The sequence below is a fragment of the Rutilus rutilus genome (assembly GCF_951802725.1).
Source record: "Rutilus rutilus genome assembly, chromosome: 24".
In the NCBI taxonomy this organism is placed as follows: Eukaryota; Metazoa; Chordata; class Actinopteri; order Cypriniformes; family Leuciscidae; genus Rutilus; species Rutilus rutilus.
In genome coordinates, this window is record NC_140228.1 from 3,751,188 (window position 1) to 3,776,172 (window position 24,985).

The 24,985-nt window shown below is 35.6% G+C and overlaps 1 protein-coding gene across 10 annotated transcripts in view; it reads left to right on the top strand.

Moving 5' to 3' along the window:
• The window catches only part of slc12a7b (solute carrier family 12 member 7b), a 74,065-nt gene extending 55,117 nt beyond the window's left edge, over positions 1 to 18,948 (top strand). For 3 of the 10 annotated variants that reach the window (XR_014626216.1, XR_014626218.1, XR_014626220.1), the window contains exons 13-25: positions 640 to 758; positions 833 to 931; positions 2,133 to 2,252; positions 2,396 to 2,500; positions 4,446 to 4,614; positions 5,995 to 6,190; positions 6,824 to 6,990; positions 7,074 to 7,205; positions 8,701 to 8,808; positions 11,649 to 11,765; positions 12,386 to 12,565; positions 14,663 to 14,796; positions 15,910 to 18,948. Coding sequence is in view for 5 of the 10 variants with exons in the window: in XM_084399481.1 (XP_084255607.1) it covers positions 640 to 758; positions 833 to 931; positions 2,133 to 2,252; positions 2,396 to 2,500; positions 4,446 to 4,614; positions 5,995 to 6,190; positions 6,824 to 6,990; positions 7,074 to 7,205; positions 8,701 to 8,808; positions 11,649 to 11,765; positions 12,386 to 12,561; positions 13,501 to 13,515; positions 14,663 to 14,796; positions 15,910 to 16,001 (1,749 nt within the window). In the remaining 5 variants the exon portion in view is untranslated. Of the gene's footprint in view, positions 1 to 639; positions 759 to 832; positions 932 to 2,132; positions 2,253 to 2,395; positions 2,501 to 4,445; positions 4,615 to 5,994; positions 6,191 to 6,823; positions 6,991 to 7,073; positions 7,206 to 8,700; positions 8,809 to 11,648; positions 11,766 to 12,385; positions 12,566 to 13,500; positions 13,516 to 14,662; positions 14,797 to 15,909 lie in introns of all 10 variants that reach the window. The other 7 variants (XM_084399481.1, XM_084399483.1, XR_014626217.1 and 4 more) reach the window with 5 other exon arrangements.
• Positions 18,949 to 24,985: the final 6,037 nt, after the last annotated feature.

The window sequence follows — 24,985 nt, forward strand, 5'->3', positions numbered from 1 at the left end:
AGTTGCGTTCTAGTCGCTGGAACGAGTCTGTGGCAAAACTCAAGTGTTTTACACACACCGTTCAGATCAGAGAGAAGATCGAACACACTTGTTAGAGGCACGAAACATCTTTTAGCGTTAGGTAAGTGCCTATTACCGACACAATCCAATCTAAAGTTAATTAATACATCGTTTGACCGGACATAACTGTTTTATATATATAAATATAGGTTATATGTGTTTGCGCATGTGATATCAGGAAGCAGCGTAACACACACATGATGACAGGAGTGACGGCGGTGTGTAAATCAAGTTACTCTCCCACTTCTGCTAGTTTACTGAGATATCCTGTACGAATTGGCCATTAATGTTACAGACATCCTGTGGTAAAATTACATTACTCCATCTACCCTTGTAAAGTTAATCCCGTCCGAATAGGGCTTTAGTGTGTTAGCGATTATTCTGATTACTTGTCAATTTTTATATATTATTGTTCTTTCAACACTGTTGATTGGTACGAGAGCCGGAAATGAATTGTTTGTTATGTGTTGAAGCTGCCGTGACAATGTAATTTCCTGTAAAGGATCAACAACGAAACTTACGACACATAAGCATCCACATACCCTGCCGTACTCTGACTGTCATGTGACCGTGTCTCAGGTGTTCGGTCATGGCAAAGCCAACGGGGAGCCGACGTGGGCTCTTCTTCTGACGGCTCTGATCTGTGAGAGTGGGATTCTCATCGCTTCTCTTGACGCTGTGGCGCCCATCCTTTCAATGTGAGTCTCATGTCTAATGTTTTCTCCTCCACTGTGGTCACAGACTGTGTGTTTGACTGTGTTTCTATCGTCAGGTTCTTTCTCATGTGTTATCTGTTCGTCAATCTGGCCTGTGCACTTCAGACGCTGCTGAGGACGCCCAACTGGAGACCGCGCTTCAAATTCTACCACTGGTGAGACCCACTACAATCATATCAGTCGTATGGCTTCAGGACGATTTTTTAATGTTTTCGAAAAAAGTCTCTTCTACTCGCCAAGGCTGCATTTATTTGATCAAAACTATAGTAAAAAATGTGAAATATTATTACAATTTAAAATATCTGTTGTCTATGTGAATATATAGTAAAGTGTAATTTATTCCTGTGATCAAAGCTGAATTTTCAGCATCATTACTCCAGTCTTCAATGTCACATGATCCTTCAGAAATCATTCTGATATGATGATTTGATGCTCAAGAAACATTGTGCAAGCAAAATTTTTGTGGAAACCTTTTATCTGAAAAAACATTTATTTAAAATAGAACCTTTTGTAACATTATAAATGTCTTCACTGTCTCTTTTGATCAATTTAATGCATACTTGCTGAATACATTTCTTTAAAAAAACGTTTTGAACGTTAGTGTGCATTTATATGGATACTATATATCATTTATTTTTATTTTTTGCTGTTTATTAATAGTTTTTTCACAGTCAAATCAATTCCTGATGGATAATGTGAAGCCCCACACTAAGTTTCTCTAAAATCAATATGCGTTATGCAATCAAAACTCATTTTAATTTGTACGTCTTTGGTGGAAATGCTTTTAAATGCACTGAACTGAAGTACAATGACTTACTGAAGGATTATATATACTGAAGGATTATATACTGAAGGATTATATATATAGTGAAGGATTATATACAGTATAGTCAACATTTGATGTGGATCAAAACCTTTCATCAAAGTTATACATGAATTTTGAACAATACCCGTTCTTGTCTTAGGACAACTTTGACAAATGTTGACTACTGTATAATATAACACCAAGGAACAAATTCATTCCTCAGATGTTGCTATTTTATACTTCAGGAAACTTTATTCTCATGTCTTTTCATTTCCATTTCAACCATCTCATAAGTTTCCTCTGGAGAAATTAAAATAGACCTGAGATCTCTTCTGAAACTCTGAGGATTACTGGGGTCAGAAGCATTACTCTTAATTATTTATGTTAAAATGCATATTTAAAAATATTGCTACTTTTGCAGATGTATGTGGTGAAGTTATTAATGTCTCCATTTGCTCATTGCCATCTAGGTGATTTATTCTTTATTATTGTTTTATTTCAAATATTTGGTGTACTTTAACTGAGCTGGCGCTGCTGTTGTCATTCATCAGGACTCTGTCGTTTCTCGGGATGAGTTTATGTCTGGCTCTGATGTTCATATCCTCCTGGTACTACGCTCTGGTTGCCATGCTCATCGCTGGATGCATCTACAAATACATTGAATACCGCGGGTAAGAGCTGCAGAAGCGCATTACAGCCCACGCCGTGAGTCAGTCAGACGTTAAGCTGATTACTGGTGGATCTGCCTGAGTGATTGTCTGCAGTGTCATTGTAAGTTAATACTCGCTCACAGTGATTTCACGTCTGTGTTCAGGGCGGAGAAGGAGTGGGGCGACGGGATCCGGGGTGTGTCCCTCAATGCGGCGCGCTTCGCTCTCATCCGGTTAGAGGAGGCGCCACCACACACCAAAAACTGGAGGTCAGGATCTCAATACACAAGCACTTTTACATAAAACAATAAATCCATATTAAAATAATCACCTGGGCTGCATGTCCAAAATCACACTGTTCAAAAGTTGTTTTTTTAAAGAACTTTAATACTTTTATTCAGCAAGAATGCATTCAATTGATCAAAAGTAACAGTAAAAGACATTTATAATGTTACAAAAGATTCTATTTCAAATAAATAGTTTTTTTTGTTTTTTTTACTTTCTATTCATCAAAGAATCCTGAGAAACAAAATGAAAAACAAGCAGCACAACTGTTTTTAACACTGATAATAATCATAAATGTTTCTCGAGCATCAAATCATCATTTTAGAGTGATTTGTGAAGGATCATGTGACACTGAAGACTGGAGTAATGATGCTGAAAATTCAGCTTTGATCACAGGATATAAATTACACTTTACTATATATTCACATAGAAAACAGTTATTTAGAATTGTAATAATATTTCACAATATTACTGGTTTTACTGTATTTTTTATTAATTAAATGCAGCATTGGTGAGAATATTTTTAAAAACATAAAAATAAAACTTAAACTTTTGAATTAAAGCATTTTATCCTAACCCTTTAAACAGTAGTGTATTTATTTATTGAATATTTTTATGCTGTAAGGTCAATGTAAAAATGTTTTTTTTTTTTTTTTTTTTAAATGTATTACATAAAATGTATTGAAGGTTATCATGTTTTTAAAAACATCAGTGAATTAAAAGCAAGTATAGCCAAATATCTAGCAGTCAACACATTTCAATTCCAGCCTTCTTTCACTCCTTCACTCGCACTTCAGTGTCATAATCCAGAGACAATCAGTATTGGATTTTTCCCAGAGCTCTCAGTAATCTTTCATGGATTAAATAACCTGCGTACAATGAGATGCAATGAAACTTCTGTCGTCTTTCAGGATCCAGGTCAAACCTGTTCATGTCTCGTCGCAGCGGTCTAATCTACATCAGGAGAAACTGATATGTGTTTTATTCTGCGACATCTGTGAGCCTGTAGACAATCTCTGTTACAGCTCTTCCCTGTTTTTCCCGTGTCGGAGCCTCTTTAAGTCCTTTGATGGACATGATGAGAGTCCCGCTCGTCTCATGGCCAGGGTTATTATAGTTAACTGAAACTAAAACCATAGCAAAACACACTGGTGTATATTAAAATAAAATAAAAGTTATCTGCAATAAAGTAATGTATTAAAAACATAGTTGCCAAGTAAACATAAATACATAGAATAAAAACTATATAGACATAAACTAACAAAAATGACAAAAACATACAACAAAACTACTAAAATAAAAAAATATTAAAATAAAAACAAATTCAGACTATAATAATATCTCAGTGATATTACAATAACGTTGCTCACGACTTCCCAGCTGCACTAGAATAATCCCAGTTGGAATTAATTTCAGGGGATTTTTTATTTCTACAAGTTTTGTGGGGTTCAATAAAGAGTAAATGATGGTTAATGATAATGGCAGATATCCTGAGCTCTTGACTTCTAGCCTCAGACTGACATCATTCACCTGAAAGCATCACACCTCTGATAGCCCTGCATAATCCTTTAATCCCGAGCCAGAAAAACCTCCACAGTTTGATTTGAGAATAGAGAATCCTTTCTTTTTTTAGTGCATAATGATATATTCAGTCCACCTTTTAGTCAGTTGTTCTTGTAAATAATTGTGAGGTTAAAGGTTATGCACTAATACCTTATACATACCTATTCAGTGGTACACTTTGAAGAGTATAATGCATTAAAACACATGATCAACAGCACATTTAACATGCGTTGTACTATGAAAAGTTGTAGCCATGAATAGGTAATTCTATAATCAGGCTTCGAGTGAAGTATGAGCAGAAGTGTCGTGAGTTGTGCTACAGCTCGTGATGGAGTATTGACTCATGATGTTCCTGGTGTTCTCCAGACCTCAGCTCCTGGTTCTGCTCAATCTGGACTCTGAGCTGTCGGTCAAACACCCGCGTCTCCTGTCCTTCACCACACAGCTGAAGGCTGGGAAAGGTCTGACCATCGTGGGCTCAGTGCTGGAGGGAACGTACCTCACCAGAGACTCTGAGGCCAAACAAGCAGAACAGGTGTGTGTGTGTGTGTGTGTGTGTGTGTGTGAGAGAGAGAGAGAGAGAGAGAGAGAGAGAGAGAGACTGTCTGTGTGAGTGTGTGTGTGTGTGAGAGAGAGAGAGAGAGAGAGAGAGAGAGAGTGTGTGTGTGTGTGTGTGTATATGTATGTGTGTGTATGAGAGTGTGTGTGTGTGTGTGTGTGTGTGTGTGTGTATATGTATGTGTGTGTATGAGAGTGTGTGTGTGTGTGTGTGTGTGTGTGTGTGTGTGTGTGTGTGTGTGTGTGTGTGTGTGTGTGAGAGAGTGTCTGTGTGTGTGAGTGAGAGACTGTGTGTGTGCGTGTGTGAGAGACAGAGAGAGAGAGAGAGAGAGAGACTGTGTGTGTGCGTGCGTGTGAGAGACGTGTGTGTGTGTGTGTGTGTGTGTGTGTAAAACAAACACTGACAAACATGAGTGATTCTTCAAATAAAGGCCTATTTACTTAAAATCTAAATCTTTGGAGAAGTTAGATAAGCCTCAAACTTGAACAGTTACTAGTTACAGATTACTAATTAAAACTAATTGTATGAAAAATATGATTCTCATGATTTTTATATTTTTATATAAACTGATTAGTAACATTTCACAGTAAGGTCCCATTTAGTTAACATTAGTAAGTACATTAACATTAACTAACGATGAGCAATACATTTGTTACAGTATTTATTTATCTTTGTTAACTTTAGATAATAAAAATCTAAAGTGTTTTTAAGTTACTTTTACTTTCTGGGTACAGAAGTAGAGCAATTCTGGCCATTTTAACTTCTTCAGAACTAACTAAAAAACACAATAATAATACAAAATCACCATTATATTATATTATATTATATTATATTATATTATTAGTAGTAGTATTAATTTAATACATGAATACGTTAAAAAAATATTATACTATATTATAATCATACATATTTATTATTGCTGCATTATTAAATTGAATTGTCTTATTATTATTAGTATTATTAATTTATTTAATATATTAATATGATATTTCAATCTTTGTGTTAGAGTGTAAAGCTATTATAATCTACTCTTAGTTTAAAACAAGAATCACTGATTGTTTTTGTGAAAGTATTTTGTCTTTAAAATTATCCTAGAGGACAAAATAGAGGTCAAAAAGTTCCTCTGATTTAAGATTCACTCTTATGTAAATGGATCTGAAACACACAATACGAACAGTCAATTACAAAATATCAAGAAATATCAAATAATGTGAGCAAACAGGCTGTTGTTGCACAGCAGGACTCGATCATTGAGCTCACACTGACACCTGGTGGCCACAGAGAGAACTGATCAATCCCAAATCCATCTTTGTTCGTGTTGATATGATTGTTTTCTTCATTTATTTCCGACTGTAGAACATAAAATCAGCCATGTCCGCAGAGAAGACGAAGGGCTTCTGCCATGTCGTGGTGTCGTCGAACCAGCGCGACGGCATCTCTCACCTGGTGCAGTCGGCCGGGCTCGGAGGAATGAAACACAACTCTGTTCTGATGGCCTGGCCCGGGAACTGGAGACAGTCCAACGACCCTCAGTCCTGGAAGAGCTTCATAGGTCTGAGTCTGACACTGTTAAACTGAGGAAGATGCTGCATCTCGATTAAAGAGGAAGACTATACAGATAACTAGACTTGCAGGATTTTTACCAACAACATGCAACTACAATCTTAAGTCACCTTCATTTATACAGCGCTTTTAACAATATAGATCATTTCAAAGCAGCTTTACAGTGATAATAGGAGATTACAGTAACAGAGATTGTTTTGGCTTTACAGCAGCTCTAGAATAAAGTTATTCTCCAGATAAAGTTAGTTTTGATTGATTCACTTCCGTCGCAAAGATCATTAGTTATTAACTTAGGACACGACACCGTTTTAACAGAAAACAGAAACTTTTAATGTGTTCTGGTCGTTCATTTGCACGACACCAGTGTTTGGTGCTCGAGAACGCACACTTTGAAACAGGATCCAAGGTGCAGGTTTTGAAAAAAATGTAAACATATTATCATCTCTGTGTAAACTTCAAAAACGTGAATCTGTGAAAACGGTGACGGCGTGCAAATGCATATTATGTGTTTAGTCTATAGATATGCACGTTTGAATATATATGTAGCCTTTCTTTCACCAAATGATTGATTCATAGATCATTAGTTATTAGTTAAGAGCCTGTTTGGTGTTTCTCTCCTCAGAGACGGTCCGAGAGACGACTGCCGCCCATCTGGCTCTCCTGGTGGCCAAAAACGTGGACAGTTTCCCTCATCAGGAGCGCCTCAGTGAAGGAACCATCGACGTGTGGTGGATCGTTCACGACGGGGGCATGTTGATGCTTCTGCCCTTCTTACTGCGACAGCACAAGGTTCGGCCCTGAGCGAGCTGTGAATCAGAGCTGTATCCTGTCAGGGACACTGATCTTCATGCTCTTCTGTGTCCGTGTCTCAGGTGTGGAGGAAGTGTAAGATGCGCATCTTCACCGTGGCTCAGTTAGATGATAACAGCATCCAGATGAAGAAAGACCTGCAGATGTTCCTCTATCACCTGCGTCTGAACGCTGAGGTGGAGGTGGTGGAAATGGTGAGCAGAAACTGATGCAGATTTATCAACATCAGGGTCTAAAGCTGGGTTTGCTGCACAGTAAGACTGTCTTTATTGTGATCTGAACTGTGATTTGATAAACATGCTGCAAAAAATTATATTATATTTATAATTTAATGTTTTAATTTTTGTATTGTACTTTATTATAACCATTTTAAATATTTATTATTGCTATATAATATTGAATTATCTTATTATTATTATTATTATTATTATTAATTTAATATATTCATATAATTGTTTAATTTTTGTTCAATTATCTTATGTTTAATAATATGAATTCATTTAAAATATAAATATAAAGTTTAAATTTTTGTATTATACTTTATTGTAACCATTTTAAATATTTATTATTGCTATATAATATTGAATTATCTTATTATTAGTAGTAGTAGTAATCATTTATTTCATATATTTAATGTAAAAAATAAGAATAAAGAGATCTGCACAGGAATATAGGCCAGAAAGCCCACGGGATTGTATTGTCCAGAGGCCACAGATAAAGTGCAAGAGCGCAAAACGTTTTCAGGTTGAACCCTTCATCAGTGTCATGTGTTACCCAGCGTACACCTGCGGCCATTTAAACACTTATTACCGTAATCCATCTAACATACCGGAATCTGATTTTATCCCATATACAAATATTTACATCAATAGTCTACATGATTATAAAGATATCACAACAATCCTCTTATTCCCCAAAAAATGTGTTACAATTTTGACCATCAATATGAACATAAATATACTCATTCCCATTACTGAATATCACAAAAGAGTTTTCTCATCATCCCTACACGTCACACGCGTGACATTGCAATGCATAATGAAACAACATTTATAGAAAACAATTGAGAGTATATCCCTCATTCATGCCCAAAGGATATAGACATTTTAGGTCAAAACTCCATTTACATTCTCTCTGCAAAAGTTAAATATAAATATAAACAAAAATATTTAATATATGAATACAATATTTTAGTATGTGTTATTACAATTATTTATTATTGTTGCATACAATTTAATTATCTTTATTATTACTATTATTAGTATTTATTTATTTCATATTATATATTTATATATTTTTTTGTTATATTATATTATTGCTACATAATATTGAATTATCTTTTATTATTGTTATTATTATTAATCTAACATGTTAATATAATGTTTTATTTTTTGTTATATATATTTTTTTATAATATAATTATTGTAATTATTTATTATTGCTACCTAATATTGAATTATTATTTTAACAAAATATTATTTACCTGTTCTAATATAAAATTTTATTTTTTATACATATTTATTATTAACATATTAATATTTAATTATTTAATAGTAATACTTAAGTAAAACAAAGCTTTAATTTCCACAGGAAGCCTTGTGAGTTTAGTGTGTGGTTAATGATGTTATCCTCCTGATGTTGAGGCGTCTCCACCGCTGTAACTGAGCCTGTGATGTGTGTTTTCTCCAGCATGACAGTGATATCTCAGCGTTCACGTACGAGAAGACTCTGGTGATGGAGCAGCGCTCACAGATGCTGAAGCAGATGCAGCTGTCGAGGACTGAGCGCGAGCGAGAGGTGAGCTTTCAGTCAACAGCATCCAATGAGCCAACTTACAGTATATTCATTAATACTACATCAGTGAATCTCGCCAAAACTATCAAGAAATGTCAAATATGTACAGATTTCACTCTAAAATCAAAAGAAAACATAAGATATTATATATTGTATAAAGAAAGGCATTTGTTTTTTAAATTGTCACATTATTTTCATGCTATATTTTGTAGTAGACAACTGTAAAATAGAAAAAAAATCTATTTATATATATATATATATATATATATATATATATATATATATATATATTCATAATATAGTATTAAGGAAATATATACAGAAAAGGTCAATATATTAAATTAAGTACATTTGTAAGTATATATCATGTTAGTATTTATTGTTAACTTAAATTTATAATACTACCGCAATATATTTTTATGCTGATTTCAATTGGACAGGATGATATTATTTTTGCATTACAGTAATAACAACTGTTGTGCTTAATTTTCATGAAACTAATGCAAAAAATCTTAATTGCCCTAAAAATAGGCTTGTTTTTCATGTTGCGTTGACATTTCTTCATGAGATTCAAGAAAGCCAGAGGTGGACAAAGTACACAACTTCCTTACTTGAGTGAAAGTACAGATACTATTCAATGTGAGATTGAATAAGTGCACTCGATAATGTCCACAATGGTTTCGGACACACAAATGGCGTTATCAAACTGACCTCGGGTTCTGACGTCAATCCCACTTTCATTTCTGACCAGAATGCAACTAGGGTGCAGCACAGCACAGCATTGTCACCCCTTGTCCCGCACGTCGCATATTGAGAAAATGTCCCGCATTTTCATCAGTCTATTGGTTTTTAATTATCATATTAAGAAAACGTGCATGCTTTCTTTTGCCTTTTTTAGAAAGCATTTTATTTATTATTTTTGCGGCGTAGTTTTTCACCTGTATTTAACAGCGCTTCGTCAGAAGTACAAATACAACAGCCGTTTTTTAAATCTTACCCAATGGTTGAAAGGAAAGGAGTAAACACGGTCACTAGTAGGTTGTGACGACTGTCAATCAAAATGTGGAGTGATGATTCGTTCCGTGTGTCACTGTCAGAAAACAAATGGATAATTCGGTGAATTAAAATGTTTATTTAACAGAATTGATCAACTTGTTTCCTGCTGTGGCTGTTTTAATTCACATCCTTTCTAAAAAAAATTATGAGTTTTTGGTTTAATATATTCTTAATATATAAGACTGTCGATGATCTAATTTCATGTTGTTTTATATTTTATTTGTTCAAATTGTTTATTTTGTTGGATTTTAGTTGTACTTGGTCAGAATTGTTTCAAAAATAGATATCTGCATGATGCCGCTGCCTTTGGGCTCAGTGATGTTGAATTTAAATGACATGTCAAATAAAGACACTTAGGGCCCTATCTTGCACCCAGCGCAATCGACTTTGTACACCGACGCATGTATCATTCCTATTTTGCACCCGCGCACAGCGGACTTTTCCCTCCACAGATGCACGTAGGTAAATTAGGAATGAACTTGCGCTCCCGGGGGCGGTTCAGTGAAAAGAGGAGGCGTGTTCTGGCGCAAACGTTCCCTGGTGCTATTTTGCAGTTTCAGAAAACAATTCCGCCACAGACCAGGAGAAACCTAGTCTAAAGTCAGTGGCGCGTTGAGCATGTTTTTCAGATGCTATTTTAAGGGCGCATGCTTGGCCATAATGTAGCGTGTACACAACGCGCATACACTTTGCTTCTCTCATCTACACAGAAGCATCATTTTTCATTTTTGCAAATCATACATTATTACAAGGAAAAATATTCCACACGGGGGAAATCATTGTTGTGTCCATGAAGATGTGAAAAAATAGGCATAACTTTGATTTTTACACATTTAGCCAAATTATTATACACCTGTTTAACCGAAGCTAATTTGGGTGTGTTTCTCCATCCCCAATGTCACTTCTCTGTGATTTACGGCCCTGACGAGAACGCCTGTCTCCTCGGCTGTGAACCGCTCCTGGCAAATCCGCCGTTATAATAGCATCTGCCATGGAACAAGCGCGCCTGCTCTTAAAGGGAATGTGAGATGTCGCTCTGATTGGTTTATTTCACGTTACGCCCAAACCACACCTATGAGTAATGAAGCTACTTCAGACCAACCCATTTTAGATTTGCGTCAGGCGCAAGAGTCATTTATCCCGCCGGTATAATAGCAACAGCGCCCGAGATCCGCCCACAAAGTTACTTGTGTTTCGCGCTTGATACTTGCGTTTCAGATCGTTAAAATAGGGCCCATTATTTTACATTGGGATGTAGGCTAATGGTGTTTTCTGGAAGGGACTAAAGAACAAAGAACTTTTATCAGCTGAAAGCCAGAATACAAATGTTTTTTTAAAGTTAGATAGACATTTTATATCAGGTTATGTAGTGTTGGTAACATGTCCCACATTGTCCCACACAAACTTATGATCGTCCCACGTTTGGTTTGTTTGATGGTGGTCACCCTAAATGCATCCCCGGACTGACGTTACTACTCTCTACGCAAGGACCTTGACAGAAATGTAGTGGAGTAAAAAGTACGATATTTGTCTTTCAAAATGTTGTGAAGTTAAAGTAAAAAGTTTCCAGAAAAAAAAAATAACACTCAAGTGAGGTACAGATACTCAAAAAGTGTACTTAACTCAAGTAAATGTGCTTTGTCACTGTCCACCTCTGAGGAAAGCTTCTGACTTGCTGTGGTGAATAACGTAGACGGACTGAGGATCGTGGCTATGGCACATGATTACAGTTTTGTGACTTGTGGTCCCTCTTTCATTTCTGCTGCTCTCGGGGAAACGCGCGTCAGATTCAGAGCATCACGGATGAATCGCGTAGCTCTATTCGGAGGAAGAACCACAGCGGAGCTCACGGCTCAGGCCTCAATAACCAGAACAGCCAACTAGATGAGGAGAAGCAAGAGGAGGTAGAGAACTCAAGACCACCGTCCCGGATCAAACGCATACACGTGCAGAGCCAGAAGACAGCTAGATTTACACTGGTTTATGTGTGCGTAGCATTAGCATTAGCTTTAGCATTGGCTCTGTAGCTGTAACCGTGTGCTCCTCCCTTCACAAACCTCTTCCCATCATGCATGTGTCCGTGACCTCATGCACGAGCATCTGTGAACACTTGTGACCCCACGTGATCGTCAATGACCCCTCTTTCCTTTCATTCGCTCGTGTTTCTCTGTGTTTGGCGGAAACTATAAATACATATCGCATGTTTAGCAGTCTGCATATTACAGACTAATATAGTTGCATGTATGCAGTACACAAACTAAAACATTAATCTGATATGCTTTTCTTTTGAATGTAGATCTCATAATGTGAGACATTTATAATAATTTATCATTGTAAATAATAAATAAGTTGATATTGTTAAATTGATAAATAAGTGTTTTGTTCACTTTAATGGATCTGGAAAAACACATATATATTTGTTCATCCTGGGATTTTTTTCTTCATAATTTACAGATTTTTTTATTTATTTTATTTTTTAGTAGTTAATACATTGATTTAATCTGTGATTGTGATGATGTCACAGGCTCAGCTGATCCACGACAGAAACACAGCGTCTCACGCGGCGTTAAACGACAAGGCCGACGCGGCGCCGGAGCGAGTCCACATGACCTGGACCAAAGAGAAGTTCTTCACCGAACGCAACCGCAACCGAGAGCACAACGCAAACATGGCCGTGCGAGACCTCTTCAACATGAAACCGTGAGTTCCCAGCTCGACCTGAACACACTGACACTGTAACGTGTGGTTTAATACTTCAGATGCTCAGATGAAAGTTTGACTGGGATGCATGAGCACACAAAAGCCCAGAGTCTTCTGGGTATTTAAAGGACACAGTCTGCATGGTGTGTGTGTGTGTGTGTGACGTCATGATCACAGTGTGTCATCATGTGTGACGGTCACGCTTTCATCATGTGTCTGTGTCTCTGTCTCTTCATGGATTCATATCTGGAAGGCAGATTATTGACATGTTTTTTCATTTTTATATAATAGAGATAGTTATATTACTCGAATGGTTACTAATGAATCTCACAAAAGCATCTGTAGATCATGATTCACAAATTAAAAAGATAAGTATTAATTTTTGCATAAAGAAAACTAATAATTTTAGGAACATTTAAGATTTTTTTGCATTGTGATATTATTTTCATGTCACATTTTCCACCTAAATTCTCAATGCTCTTAAATATTTGTATCATCATCATCATTATTATTATTATTATTATTAATAATATTACATTTATTTAACATTTTATTTATATATTAATAATTTATTTAATAATTTGATTTATCTATTTTTTATTTTATTTGTCATGAATTTCCTATTTTTTTTGTTTTATTGTATTATCTATTTTTGATTATTTCCTTTTTTTTTCATTTCCTATAATTATTATTATTTTTTTTTTTAAATATTACCTCAAGGTTAAAGTCTGTGCAGAACATAATTTTTGTCAAGATCCACATTTTCCTGTTATTTCTTTGAGAATCATGATCTCCAAACGAGAAAAACATGAAGAAACTGTAAAAAGAAGTGTAATGGTGTGCTGATGTTAGTGTGTCAGTGCTGGTGTTGATCTTTGAGTGTGTGTGTGAAGCGTCTAAGCCTGTCTCTGTTGTTCTGTCCTGTTTTCCTCTTTCTAGCGAATGGGAGAGTCTGTAAGTCACATTTCTCTGTACTGTAGCTGTGTCTGTCTTCATCCGTCTCAAACCCTGCAGCACGCTGGATTACTCCAGCATATACGTGTGTGTGTGTGTGTGTGTGTGTGTGTGTGTGTGTGTGTGTGTGTGAGCTTCGGCATGTGTGTGTGCGTTTACATCCCAGCATTCCCTCTGTCCATCAGCGCTTGTCCTGAGACATGCAGAAGCTCATGTGTGCAGCATGATGGATCTCAACAAGAAAACCTGTGCTTCGTCTTCACCTGTTGTGCCTCAATCATCTTTAATTTACATTTCATATTTATTTTATTATTAATAATGATAAAATATTAATAATAATAATAATGCAAGTAATAATAATAATTATTGTATTTTATATACAGTAAAACTTTTATTTATTTATTTAGTGTTTATTGTGGTATAATTACTATAGTTAATAGAGTGGCATCATTATTAATATTTGCATTATTAATATTTTTATATACATTACAATTTCTATTTATTTATTATATATTCATTGTGGTATATTTGCTGCAGTTAATAGTGGCATCATTATTATTCTTTGCTTTATTTATATTATTATTTATTTATCAGTTCACACTGGCACAGGGTGGCGCCGAGGAGCACACGTTTTTTCAGCTGTGTTTGTGATTTCATAATTCATGCTTTATTAAAGGCATGTGCATATGCTGTGCATGTCAAATCTTGATAATGTGCACACTAACCTCAAACGGCCTTTATTAGATTACTAATATATAATATAGATGATGCTTGAATTACAGTGCATATGTATTTATCATGCCATATTCAAGAGCTTTGCCAAGCTTTCATAGCACACATTGGAATTATGATCAGTTTAGCTTCATTATATACAAATATTATGATAACATTGACCAATCAGGATCAAATATCGCTCTATGATAATAGAGAAATTTGCATTTGACTCTAGATGTAATCAATGAATATAAAGCTGTGCTTTGCAAATACTTAGTCAATATATACTAAATGTAGACTGAACATGAATACATGTTCGCTTTTTGTCCCTGTACTTTGATGTTGGCATGAATATGAATCTGCTTTAATATGATTGAGTCACACGGTCTGACTTGTGTGTTGTTGTCCCTCGTCACATGACTGTGTGAAACAGGAACCAGTCGAACGTGCGCTGCATGCACACAGCGGTCAAACTGAATGAAGTGGTGGTCAACAAGTCTCAGGGCGCACATCTGGTCCTGCTCAACATGCCTGGACCACCGAAGAACAGGGGCGGCGATGAAAACTGTATCCTCACACAAAACACACATTTAGAAAATCAGATCAATCATTTTTGTTAAAGGTATAGTTCACCCAAAAATAAATATTCTGTCATCATTTACTCACTCGCACGTTGCTGGTCCCCATTGACTTCTATAGTATGACATATATATATATATATATGGGGACTAGAAACTGTCTGGTTTCCAACATTCTTCAAAATATCTTCTTTTGTGTTCAACAGAACAAAGAAACTGAACAGTGAGTAAATTATGACAGAATTTAAATTTTTAGGTGAACTATCACTTTAAATGATGTTATAAAATTAAATTAAATGGAAAACTAAAGGAAATTTTGAAATGTTGCCTTGAACTGAAGCACTACAATTACTAACTAAGCGCTTTGAGTAGGCCTACCTAGAAAAGCGCTATATAAATGTAATTAATTATTATTATTAACTGGAAATAAGAACTAAAACGGAAATAAAATAAAAAATGACAAAAGCACATCGCAAAATTACTAAAAATTTTACTAAAATTAAAATGAAAAGCTAATTCCAAATATTAATAAATAGTATAGTATATAAATTATACTAAAACAACAGATTTTCAGATTTTTTTTATTTCCATTTATTCATATTATTTCCTTTTATTTCCATGTTTTTTTCAATTATTTGTTATATTTACTGTATATATAAGATTTAAAGTTTTAATCAACTAAATGCAGTGATATTTTTAATGCAGTTTATAGAAATAGTTCTATTATAGTTATTTAAATTCTATGTGATTATGCCAACCACAAATGGCCTAAAACAAATGAACTATATTACTGTATCTGGAGAAAGGGTTCTTTATTTGTTATTATTTTATTGCAACTCATATTGATTATTATTATCCAAAATGTAAGTATCTACTGAACATTACAGTTTTATAAAAACAAGAAGCCTCATAAGACTCTACATTAGTCATTAATCTTCACGTCACCCGTTTACCGTGGTAAAATCACTGTAATGCACGACCTTGAGAAGATTATTGCTTTATTTGAATAACTAATAAAAAAAAAAACTTCCGTCTTCCCAGAAGCATTATTAGGAGCATTAGCATGGAAAACATGTGTGTGTCCTTGACCGATGCGTCTCAGACATGGAGTTCATGGAGGTTATGATGGAGGGTCTCAACCGGGTCCTGTTGGTGCGCGGCGGCGGTCGAGAGGTCATCACCATATACTCATAAAAGTGGACCGTGGCTCCACCGGCAGGAATTCTGTTTATTATTTTTTTCCAGAGCAAAGCGGGGCGCCATGAACACCTAGTGGTTTAACAGCAGCGTCACGTCCAGCTGCGTTTATGAGGAGACACTGATGACCTCCTGAAGAAGAGACTCAACGTGAAGCACATATGAAAGCGGAGACACCATCCATTACGTCACTTTAATTTATGCTCATTGACTGTTTCCTCGTTTTCTTTTATTTGTTCGTACAATGCTAGTTTTACGTCTGTTTATTGTGCATCGTTTGCCTGTGGCAGTGGCTCTTTCGGTTTGGTTGTTCAACAGGTCGAAGGCTTTCCCAGATGCGTGCGAATGATCCGACGGCTTTAGTTTTGCGCTTACGTTTGCGTAAAAGTAGGAGCGTTTGCTAACGCCTGTTTAGTATCGATTCATTCATAAAGTCCATCTGCACGTCTCCATCGTGAACCTGCATTGCTTTTTTTCATTTGCGGACACTAGCTACCATTCACATTGTCGCTTGATACCCAAAATAACATCTATCTTCAGAGAGCCGAGAGTTTTCCCGCGCCGTTCGGCTCATCCATATCCGTGATGGGAAAACAGACCGAATGTTTGGGTTTTACACATCGGCTAATGTTCTCGCGGTCGATAGCGATGCAGAGCGCAGATGCTGAGTGTGTCAGATGACGTTACTGACTTCATGATATGAAATGTGCAATAACTTTTTTTTATTTGTATCAAGGCATCCGAGCGGGACATCCACTGACCAAGGCTTCTGTATTATAAATGTTGAAATGTTTAATGCGAACGGCGTTGAAGGAGAATAGCCATAACGCTTGACCGGCGCGGCTCTTGTTATTGAGCACTGAGGCTTCGTTTTGGCTCCATTTTGGCATGAATCTCTGAGATCAGTTTAATCGGGGTGATTTCAGCTGTATTTGCACTTTTTAGTTCTTTCTTTTTTTTTTATTGTGTGATAAAAGCACAAGGCACAGCTGACCCGTCCAGCACAACCTTTGCTGATGATCAGAACCAGCACTGCAACATCTTTTTCTCTCAGCAATAAAAATGTTTTGTCATAAGCTGGAACTAAATTTAAAAAGCGTCTGTCGTGACGTTCATGAAGTGTGTTAGCGTAGACGAACCGCGTCCAGTTAGCCTGAGCTATAGCAATCTACTGTATTCTCTTCAGCAACAGCTTGACGGTGAAGTGTGTTATTTCTGTGGGGAACTACAGTCTGTTTGAGTGACACAAATAAGCTGGACATAGAGATATTGGCTCGACCAATGGAGTGACATTGGGGGCGGGGCTATCTGCTTTTGACCAATAGCAGATGGGAGGAGTATTTGACATTTGCATAAAGACAGTCTTTTTTTTTTTAAGGTTTTTTTTTTTTTAGAAGTGACACACTTCACCTTTACAAGGTTTAGGAATCATCGTGTTTAGACTCGGACAAATCACGGAGCAGTTTTACCAAGATTTACAACATTTTATTTGTCCTGTTCTTTTTGTTCTGATACACTGTGTTCCTACCAGGCATCAGCGATGCGCCTCATTGGTCCAGAATCACCGCATATTAAACAGCATATGTGTCCTGATTGGCTGTGATTTTGTTGAACTTGGTTCGGACACGGTGTCACATGATGTAACGTACACTACTGTTCGAAAGTTTGGGGTTGATGCTTGTTAATACTTTTATTCAGCAAAGATGCATTTTATCAAAAGTGACAGTAAAAACTATTTTTTTTTATGTTTTAATGTCAAAAGATTCTTATTTCAAATACATGCTGTTGAAAGTTGAACTTTCCATCCATTAAAGAATCCTGAAAACACAACCGTTTTAAACTGATAACAATCATAACTGTTTCTTGAGCATCAAATCATCATATTAGAGTGATTTCTGAAGGATCATGTGACACTGAAGACTGGAGTAATGATGCTGAAAATTCAGCTTTGATCACAGGATATAAATTACATGTTAAAATATATTCACATAGAAAACAGCTGATTTACATTGTAATAATATTTCACTATTTTTGCAGTATTTTTTATCACATAAACACAGCCTTGCTGAGCAGAAGAGACACAACTCTTACCGACCCCAAACTTTGGAGCGCTCGTGTCCTCTTGATCTGATGATTCAGAGTTATATTTTTGTGTGCCAAAAATCTCAGATAAGAAACTGCATGAGGTGAAACACTGTGAGCCGATGTGTATGTGTGTGTGTGTGTGTGTGTGTGTGTGTGTGTTTCCATCCTGAGGATCCGCAGCTTCAGGGTTTCAGTGTGTGTATCCTGATGGTTTCAGCGGTGCAGTGTTTGTTGCCGGGACATTATTACTGTGTGTTTCTACAGTGTGTGTTCTCGAGGAGCCGATGGATGGATCGTGTGTGTTATCTGAGGATATCTGCACCGCTCGCTGTGCTCAGTGTGTTTCCCTGTAGGAGAAATTGTGAATTTGAGGACGGGGATATTGTGTAAAATTGCTTTTCAAATTGTTTATTTTATGTGGTTATATCTTTTACTCGTTCATTCAACATGCCATAGTTCTTTGGAAACTGGACATTTTGAGGCTTTTTTTTTTTTTTGATTCATACAAATGTACAGTTGTATTATTTTCTTTTCTGTCCTTTCAGACACCACACACACACTAATGTTTTTGTGTCATCTGTGATGAGGTAGAAATAACCTCGCTGAGAGATGTGTAGATCAAAGTGTACAAACCTAAATAAAACAACAGCTGAAGAGCAGAGGATGATGATGAAGATTAAGAGGATGATGATGATGATGATGATGATGATGATGATGAGGATGATGATGATGATGATGATGATGAGGATGATGATGATGATGATGATGACTGGTTGAAATGACTTCTAAACAAAACTGGGAGTTCCTCATGTAGTTTGTTGAAGCATAAACAGACCCACTCGGAAACTGTGGATTTACATATCATTTTTAATTTATTGCAATATTTTATATATTCCAAAACTCTGAGATCACTAGTGAAAATACAGCTGTTTTGCATTTAATACATTTTTCCATTACAAATGATATTATCAGCATTGCGCTTTGAGTGAAAAATATATATATACATATATATATATATATATATATATATATATTAAATTCCATATATATATATATATATATATATATATATATATATAAACATTTTATATATAATTGTATTTATTTTTAATATATAGGAAAAGTATATAAATTATGTATATAGAATTATACAGTATATATATTCAATTTTATATTTTTTAAATATAAATTATATATATATATATTAATTTATAATATAATATATATTATAATATTAATATAAATATATTTATTATTTATATAATTTTAATATACTGTAGTTTACATCACAACATTGTTTAAAACTTTGTTTATTTCCATGTTTACGTGTGATTTTGAAACGTGCAGATTTTCAGTGTGGTCTCAGACGTTAGAGAACTGCCAGCTGAGTTTAACACATTGGTATCACTTTACTTGAAGGGGTGTGCATAAGACTGACATGACACATGTCATAAATATGAAGGAGGTCTTATGCATGTTTATGACAACTGTCATTAAGTGTCATTCGCTCAATTATGACATTTTTAATGCAAATATGACATTGTGTGAGATGTCTTTGTTATGGCAACTTGACATTACTAAGACAACACAACCTGTCATAAATATGTCATAAACATGACATAGCAGATTAATTATCAAACTTAAGAAACCACTTAGCTTTATGGGTTAACATTTCATTAAACTCTCATGTGGTTGGTTTTGACATTGGCTGTCATGAAGCCATTATAACATTTTAATGACAAATTAAATGTGTACCACTGTACTTGAGGTCAAGAAAAACATTCATGACACAGTTATAATGACCTCATGACAGCCAATGTCAAAACCAACCACCTGACAGTTTAATGAAATGCTAACCCATAAAGCTAAGTGGTTTCTGAAGTTTGATAATTTATCTGCTATGTCATGTTTATGACAATTTATGTTGTCTTGGTAATGTCAAGTTGTCATGACAAAGACACTGACTGGTTATGATGTATTGGTTTATGTCAAGTTGTCATAACAAAGACATCTCAAACAATGTCATATTTGCATTAAAAATGTCATAATTGAGCGAATGACACTTAATGACAGTTGTAATAAACATTCATAAGACCTCCTTCATATTTATGACATCTGCCATGTCATGATTATGAAGGTGTCATGTCAGTCTTATGCACACCCCTTCAAGTAAAGTGTTACCGGCTGCATCTTCTGTCCTCTACCTCAGTGTGTGTGACGGCTTCACTCGCAACAGTGTGTGCCAGGGGTCAACCGTGTGTGCCAGGGGTCATGCTCGTCTTTTAGTAAGAATCATCTGTCGTTTCAGATCCTCATCTGTTTGAAAGAAGACCGTGTGTGTGTGTGTGTGTGTGTGTGTGTGTGTGTGTGTGTGTGTGTGTGCGGTGAGTGTTTTCTCCGTGAAGCTGATCTCAGGTCAGGTTTGTTGCTCAGTCAGTGCTGTTAGCTGAAGGTTATGAACTGATCTGAGATCTGTGGGACTGTGCGAGCAGATCTGAGGCCGTGGACCGTCACACACTCGGGTAGGACGTTACTCGTGAGTGTGTAGAGAAGGGTCTCCCTTTAAGTGAAACTCGTGCCTCTGAGTAATTTAAATAAAAGTGCTACACTTTATGTGATTGATTTCTTGATTGCCAGGAAGAGGAAGTGGATCCAGGAATGATGTAAGACTGGAATGTTGTGTCGGTGAGCGATCAGAGATGTCATGCTCCGACACGCTGAACCTTCTAAAACATGTTTCTAAAACTCTTTACAATAAGGTTCATAAGTTAATATATTACCTAACATGGACGTGCAATGAGCAATACATTTGTTACTGTATTTGTTAATGTTAGTTAATAAAAATACAGCTGTTCATTGTTTGTTCATGTTAGGTCACAGTGCATTAACACGAATACACGATTGTAATAAAGTATTAGTAAATGTTGAAATTAACAAAGATTTAAAAATGCTGTATAAGTGCAGTTCGTGATTAGTTAACTAATGAACCTTATTGTTAAGTGTTACCCTAATTTTTATATTCTTTTATATTAAAACAGTAATATCCTATACTAAACCTAAACTAATCTTGACAAACTATATATCATTTGAAAGCTTACAATCTCTTCATATTTGCTGACTGATTTTCTAAATAAATTCCAGAGGAGCCGTAATCTATCAATTTTGCAACAAGAATATTTTCATAGAACTTTATTTTGAAATGAACATGAAAAATCATGAAAGAATGGTTGAAACCTCAGTTTGTTTTCATGCCAAGAGTTCAAAAGATAGCATCCATTCAATTATCTTAGAAAAAAGGGTCTGAAAATGTTTTAAATGTAAAGAAAAAAATATATTCACCATTTGTGATGTGGCAGCGAGCTATAGCGCACATACGTGTTCTTTGCATGTGTTTCTTAGAGGTTGAATTCATATCAAAATCTGCCAAACTTCCCATATTACTTCTGAATAGAATGTCTACTTCATAAATTGTATGAAAATTGTGGAAATAATGGTTCAGATCACTCAAACCACATATGGAAATGGAGGCGCCCTTATATGGGCAGTGCTGGAGTCTGCTTGTCACCTAGTGGAAGCGTTCGGTACTGCGCCCAAACAAAATCTCACTGAAAGCTCATTTTTTGAGAGATCAACCTAAATTTTGAAACACAACTTGTTCAGATTTTTTACTTAATTTTTTTTTTCCAGTTTTAGAGTCGCCCAGGTTTTAAATATATATATTTTATATCAAATATGAATATATTTTTTACATTGTACATTTCTTGTACAAACTTCTTTAACTTTTTTTCTGTTTCACTTTCTTAATTTATTTCACTTCTACAAAAATCTGCCAAATGTCTTCTATAAAACAAGACCAATTGTACGTCTATACTCCAAAGCATTCTTTAATTACAACCATTTTAGTTCGAAATGTGCATTTTCATGTCTACTCAAAAAAAGGGGGGTGACACTTTGAGTATGATATCAAATTAACTGAAAGACTATACATCACAGGATCATTAAATGAACTAATAAAGGCAAAACGGTGATTTATTTGAACAAAACCAGCAGCAACACTTGTGAATAGGTCAAACTAATGAGCGTGGCAGACAGAGCCGGACAGTAACGGAGTAGCCTACATTTACTTGAGTACAGTACTTAAGTACAGTTTTGAGGGATCTGTACTTTACTCGAGTATCGTTTTTGGGGAGTACTCATGACTTTACTCAAGTACATTTGAGAGGCAAATATTGTACTCTTTACTCCACTACATTTCTATCCATAACTGTGAGTACCCGTTACTACTTCAAAAAAAGGAAAAAAGATCAATCTCGGAAACCCTCAATTTGTTGTTTCCCTCTCAAAGGATTGTGCAGGCGCCACTGATTGGGACAGCCTATCAGCAATCACCTTCAGCTTTCCGCCAAAGTCAACTCCATGGTCAGATTTAGATAAGAGGCGAAACCATGGACGAAACAATGGATGAAGACGCAGCAGGTCCATCCCGGGAATGTGCCAACCCGTGGCCCCACCTCACCTCGCCAGACTATTTCAATTTTCTGAACAAGTTGATGATAGTTTTCGCTTCAAGTGTTTGCTGTGTTTACCAATGTAAGCACTGTGGCAGTAGTAATGCAATATTTAGAAAATGTACTCTTGTACTCTTGATACTCAAGTACTTTTAAAAACAAGTACTTCATACTTTTACTTAGTAGACATCTGACTGTAGTAGGCCTACTTTTACTTGTACTTGAGTAAAATTTAGCAAGGGGTATCTGTACTTTTACTCAAGTAATGTAGCTGTGTACTCTGTCCGCCTCTGGTGGCAGAAATAATAGAGTTTATTTCAGCAGTGTTTCAGCACACAGGTCTAAGACTGCAGGTGCACAAACACTCATTTAAATACAAGCAAATACGAAATTCAAATGTTCAAACAACCAAGAAGTCAGACGGCATCCACCAATCACGTAACACTACATAAAAACAGTGATTTAGAAATGTTGCAAAACAACATTGTGAGCAGTTACAGCTCTTAAAATATAGAGTTTTCAGATATGTATATAGAATACATGAGAATATATTAAACACGTGGTTTGCGTGTATCCACCACTAGGTGGCGCTTTAACACTTTGCCTGATAAACCGACATGAGTGTGTCTTCAGTGTCAGTAACTGAACAGTTATTCTCTGTCCACATGCATTCATTGACCTTTGCTGGTCCGAGGTCAAGAACCATCAGCCGAATCAATATTTGTTCTTCGGTTCATTTGGTTTCGGGACACATCAATAAACGATGTTTATCTTCACTCATAAACAAACCATCTTTAGTTGATTAATTCTAACAGGATTAATTCCTAATTATGATTCTATTAGAATTCTTGGTTTCACTTTATTTTAAGGTGTCCTTGTTATATTATAAGTACTGAGTAATAATAATTAACTATAGGGTTATGGTTATGATTCGGGTGTGGTTTAGGTTAGTTTCATGTATCAAGCACAATTTATAGTATTACTCGAGTAACTACATGTAACGTGTTTAACAAAGACATTATTTTATTGTGATCTTTTTCTAAAGGAAATGTCCACCTTACAATTCACACTGCAATTCAGCAATATTCAGAATTATCAGTAGAAATATAAAAAATAATAGTTTTTTTTTTTTTACAATAAGGCTCATTAGAACGAGCAATACATTTATTACAGTGTTTATTAATCTTTGTTCATGTTAGTTCACAGTGCATTAACTAATGTTAAAACAACCTTTGAGTTTAATAATGTATTAGTAAATGTTGAAATTAATATTGCTGTAGAAGTATTGTTTATTCATGTTAATAACTAATGTTAACTAATGAACCTTATTGTAAAGTGTTAACAACATGATATATAAACCAAGGAGAGTCGCTGTGTTATTATATCATACCAGAATGATCATATTCCTCTCCCAGATTCCAGTGTGTTTGGGGTGTGTGTTCACACTTCACGTCACATGATCCACAGCACACAGTCAGATCAGAGACACGAGCGTCTGATTAAATCATTATCTCACACACACACACACACACACACACACACACACACACACACACACTTACAGGCTGGAAACACGTCTGACATCCACATACTGCATAATCTAAACTGTTTCCCTCACTTTTTATAACGCATTTTTATTCTTTCAATTAATGCAATAATTTTCAGTAACGATAAACATTCACCTTATATTTTAGAACTCAAATTCTGTTTGAACTCTTCTGATGAGGTGATCAGAAAAGTCGTAGGTCAGAGTATAGTGTCAGTCATCCTCCTCCTCCATTCTGCCATGAGTTTATGAACATGCAGAAACAATGCAGTTATTGACTCACTGCTACTGTACTTTCCATCTGAATATTGACTCATGCTCAGACAGATATGAACACATCATGATGATGAGGAGGTTTGAACTTCCTTTGGTAACAATGATGCAGTGATGATTGCAATGTTTAACGCTTGTGATATTTTATTCTTAAGCAGTGACATATTAAATATCTTAACATGACCTACACAATTTAACCCTCCACACTCCTGGGTCTCCCCTTATTGTCTTATGCCATTTATTAAATGATTTTTAAACTAACAGTGATTCATTTGTGGTCTTCTCACTGGGTTATTGTGTCTCCGTTCACTGCAGTCACTGTCTCCCGCTGTGATCAAACGAGCGGGATGCATAATTACACAGCTAGGCTTTGCTTATGAATATTAAGCATTTAAAGGGATAGTTCACCTACAAATTTCAATTATGTTATCATTTTCTCACCCTCATGTTGTTCCAGTGCTGTATGAGTTTCTTTCTTCTTATCAACACAAAAGATGATATTTTAAAGAATGTTGTTAAATCAAACAGTTTATTTTAGTACCTATTTATTTCAATAGTAGGGATAAAAA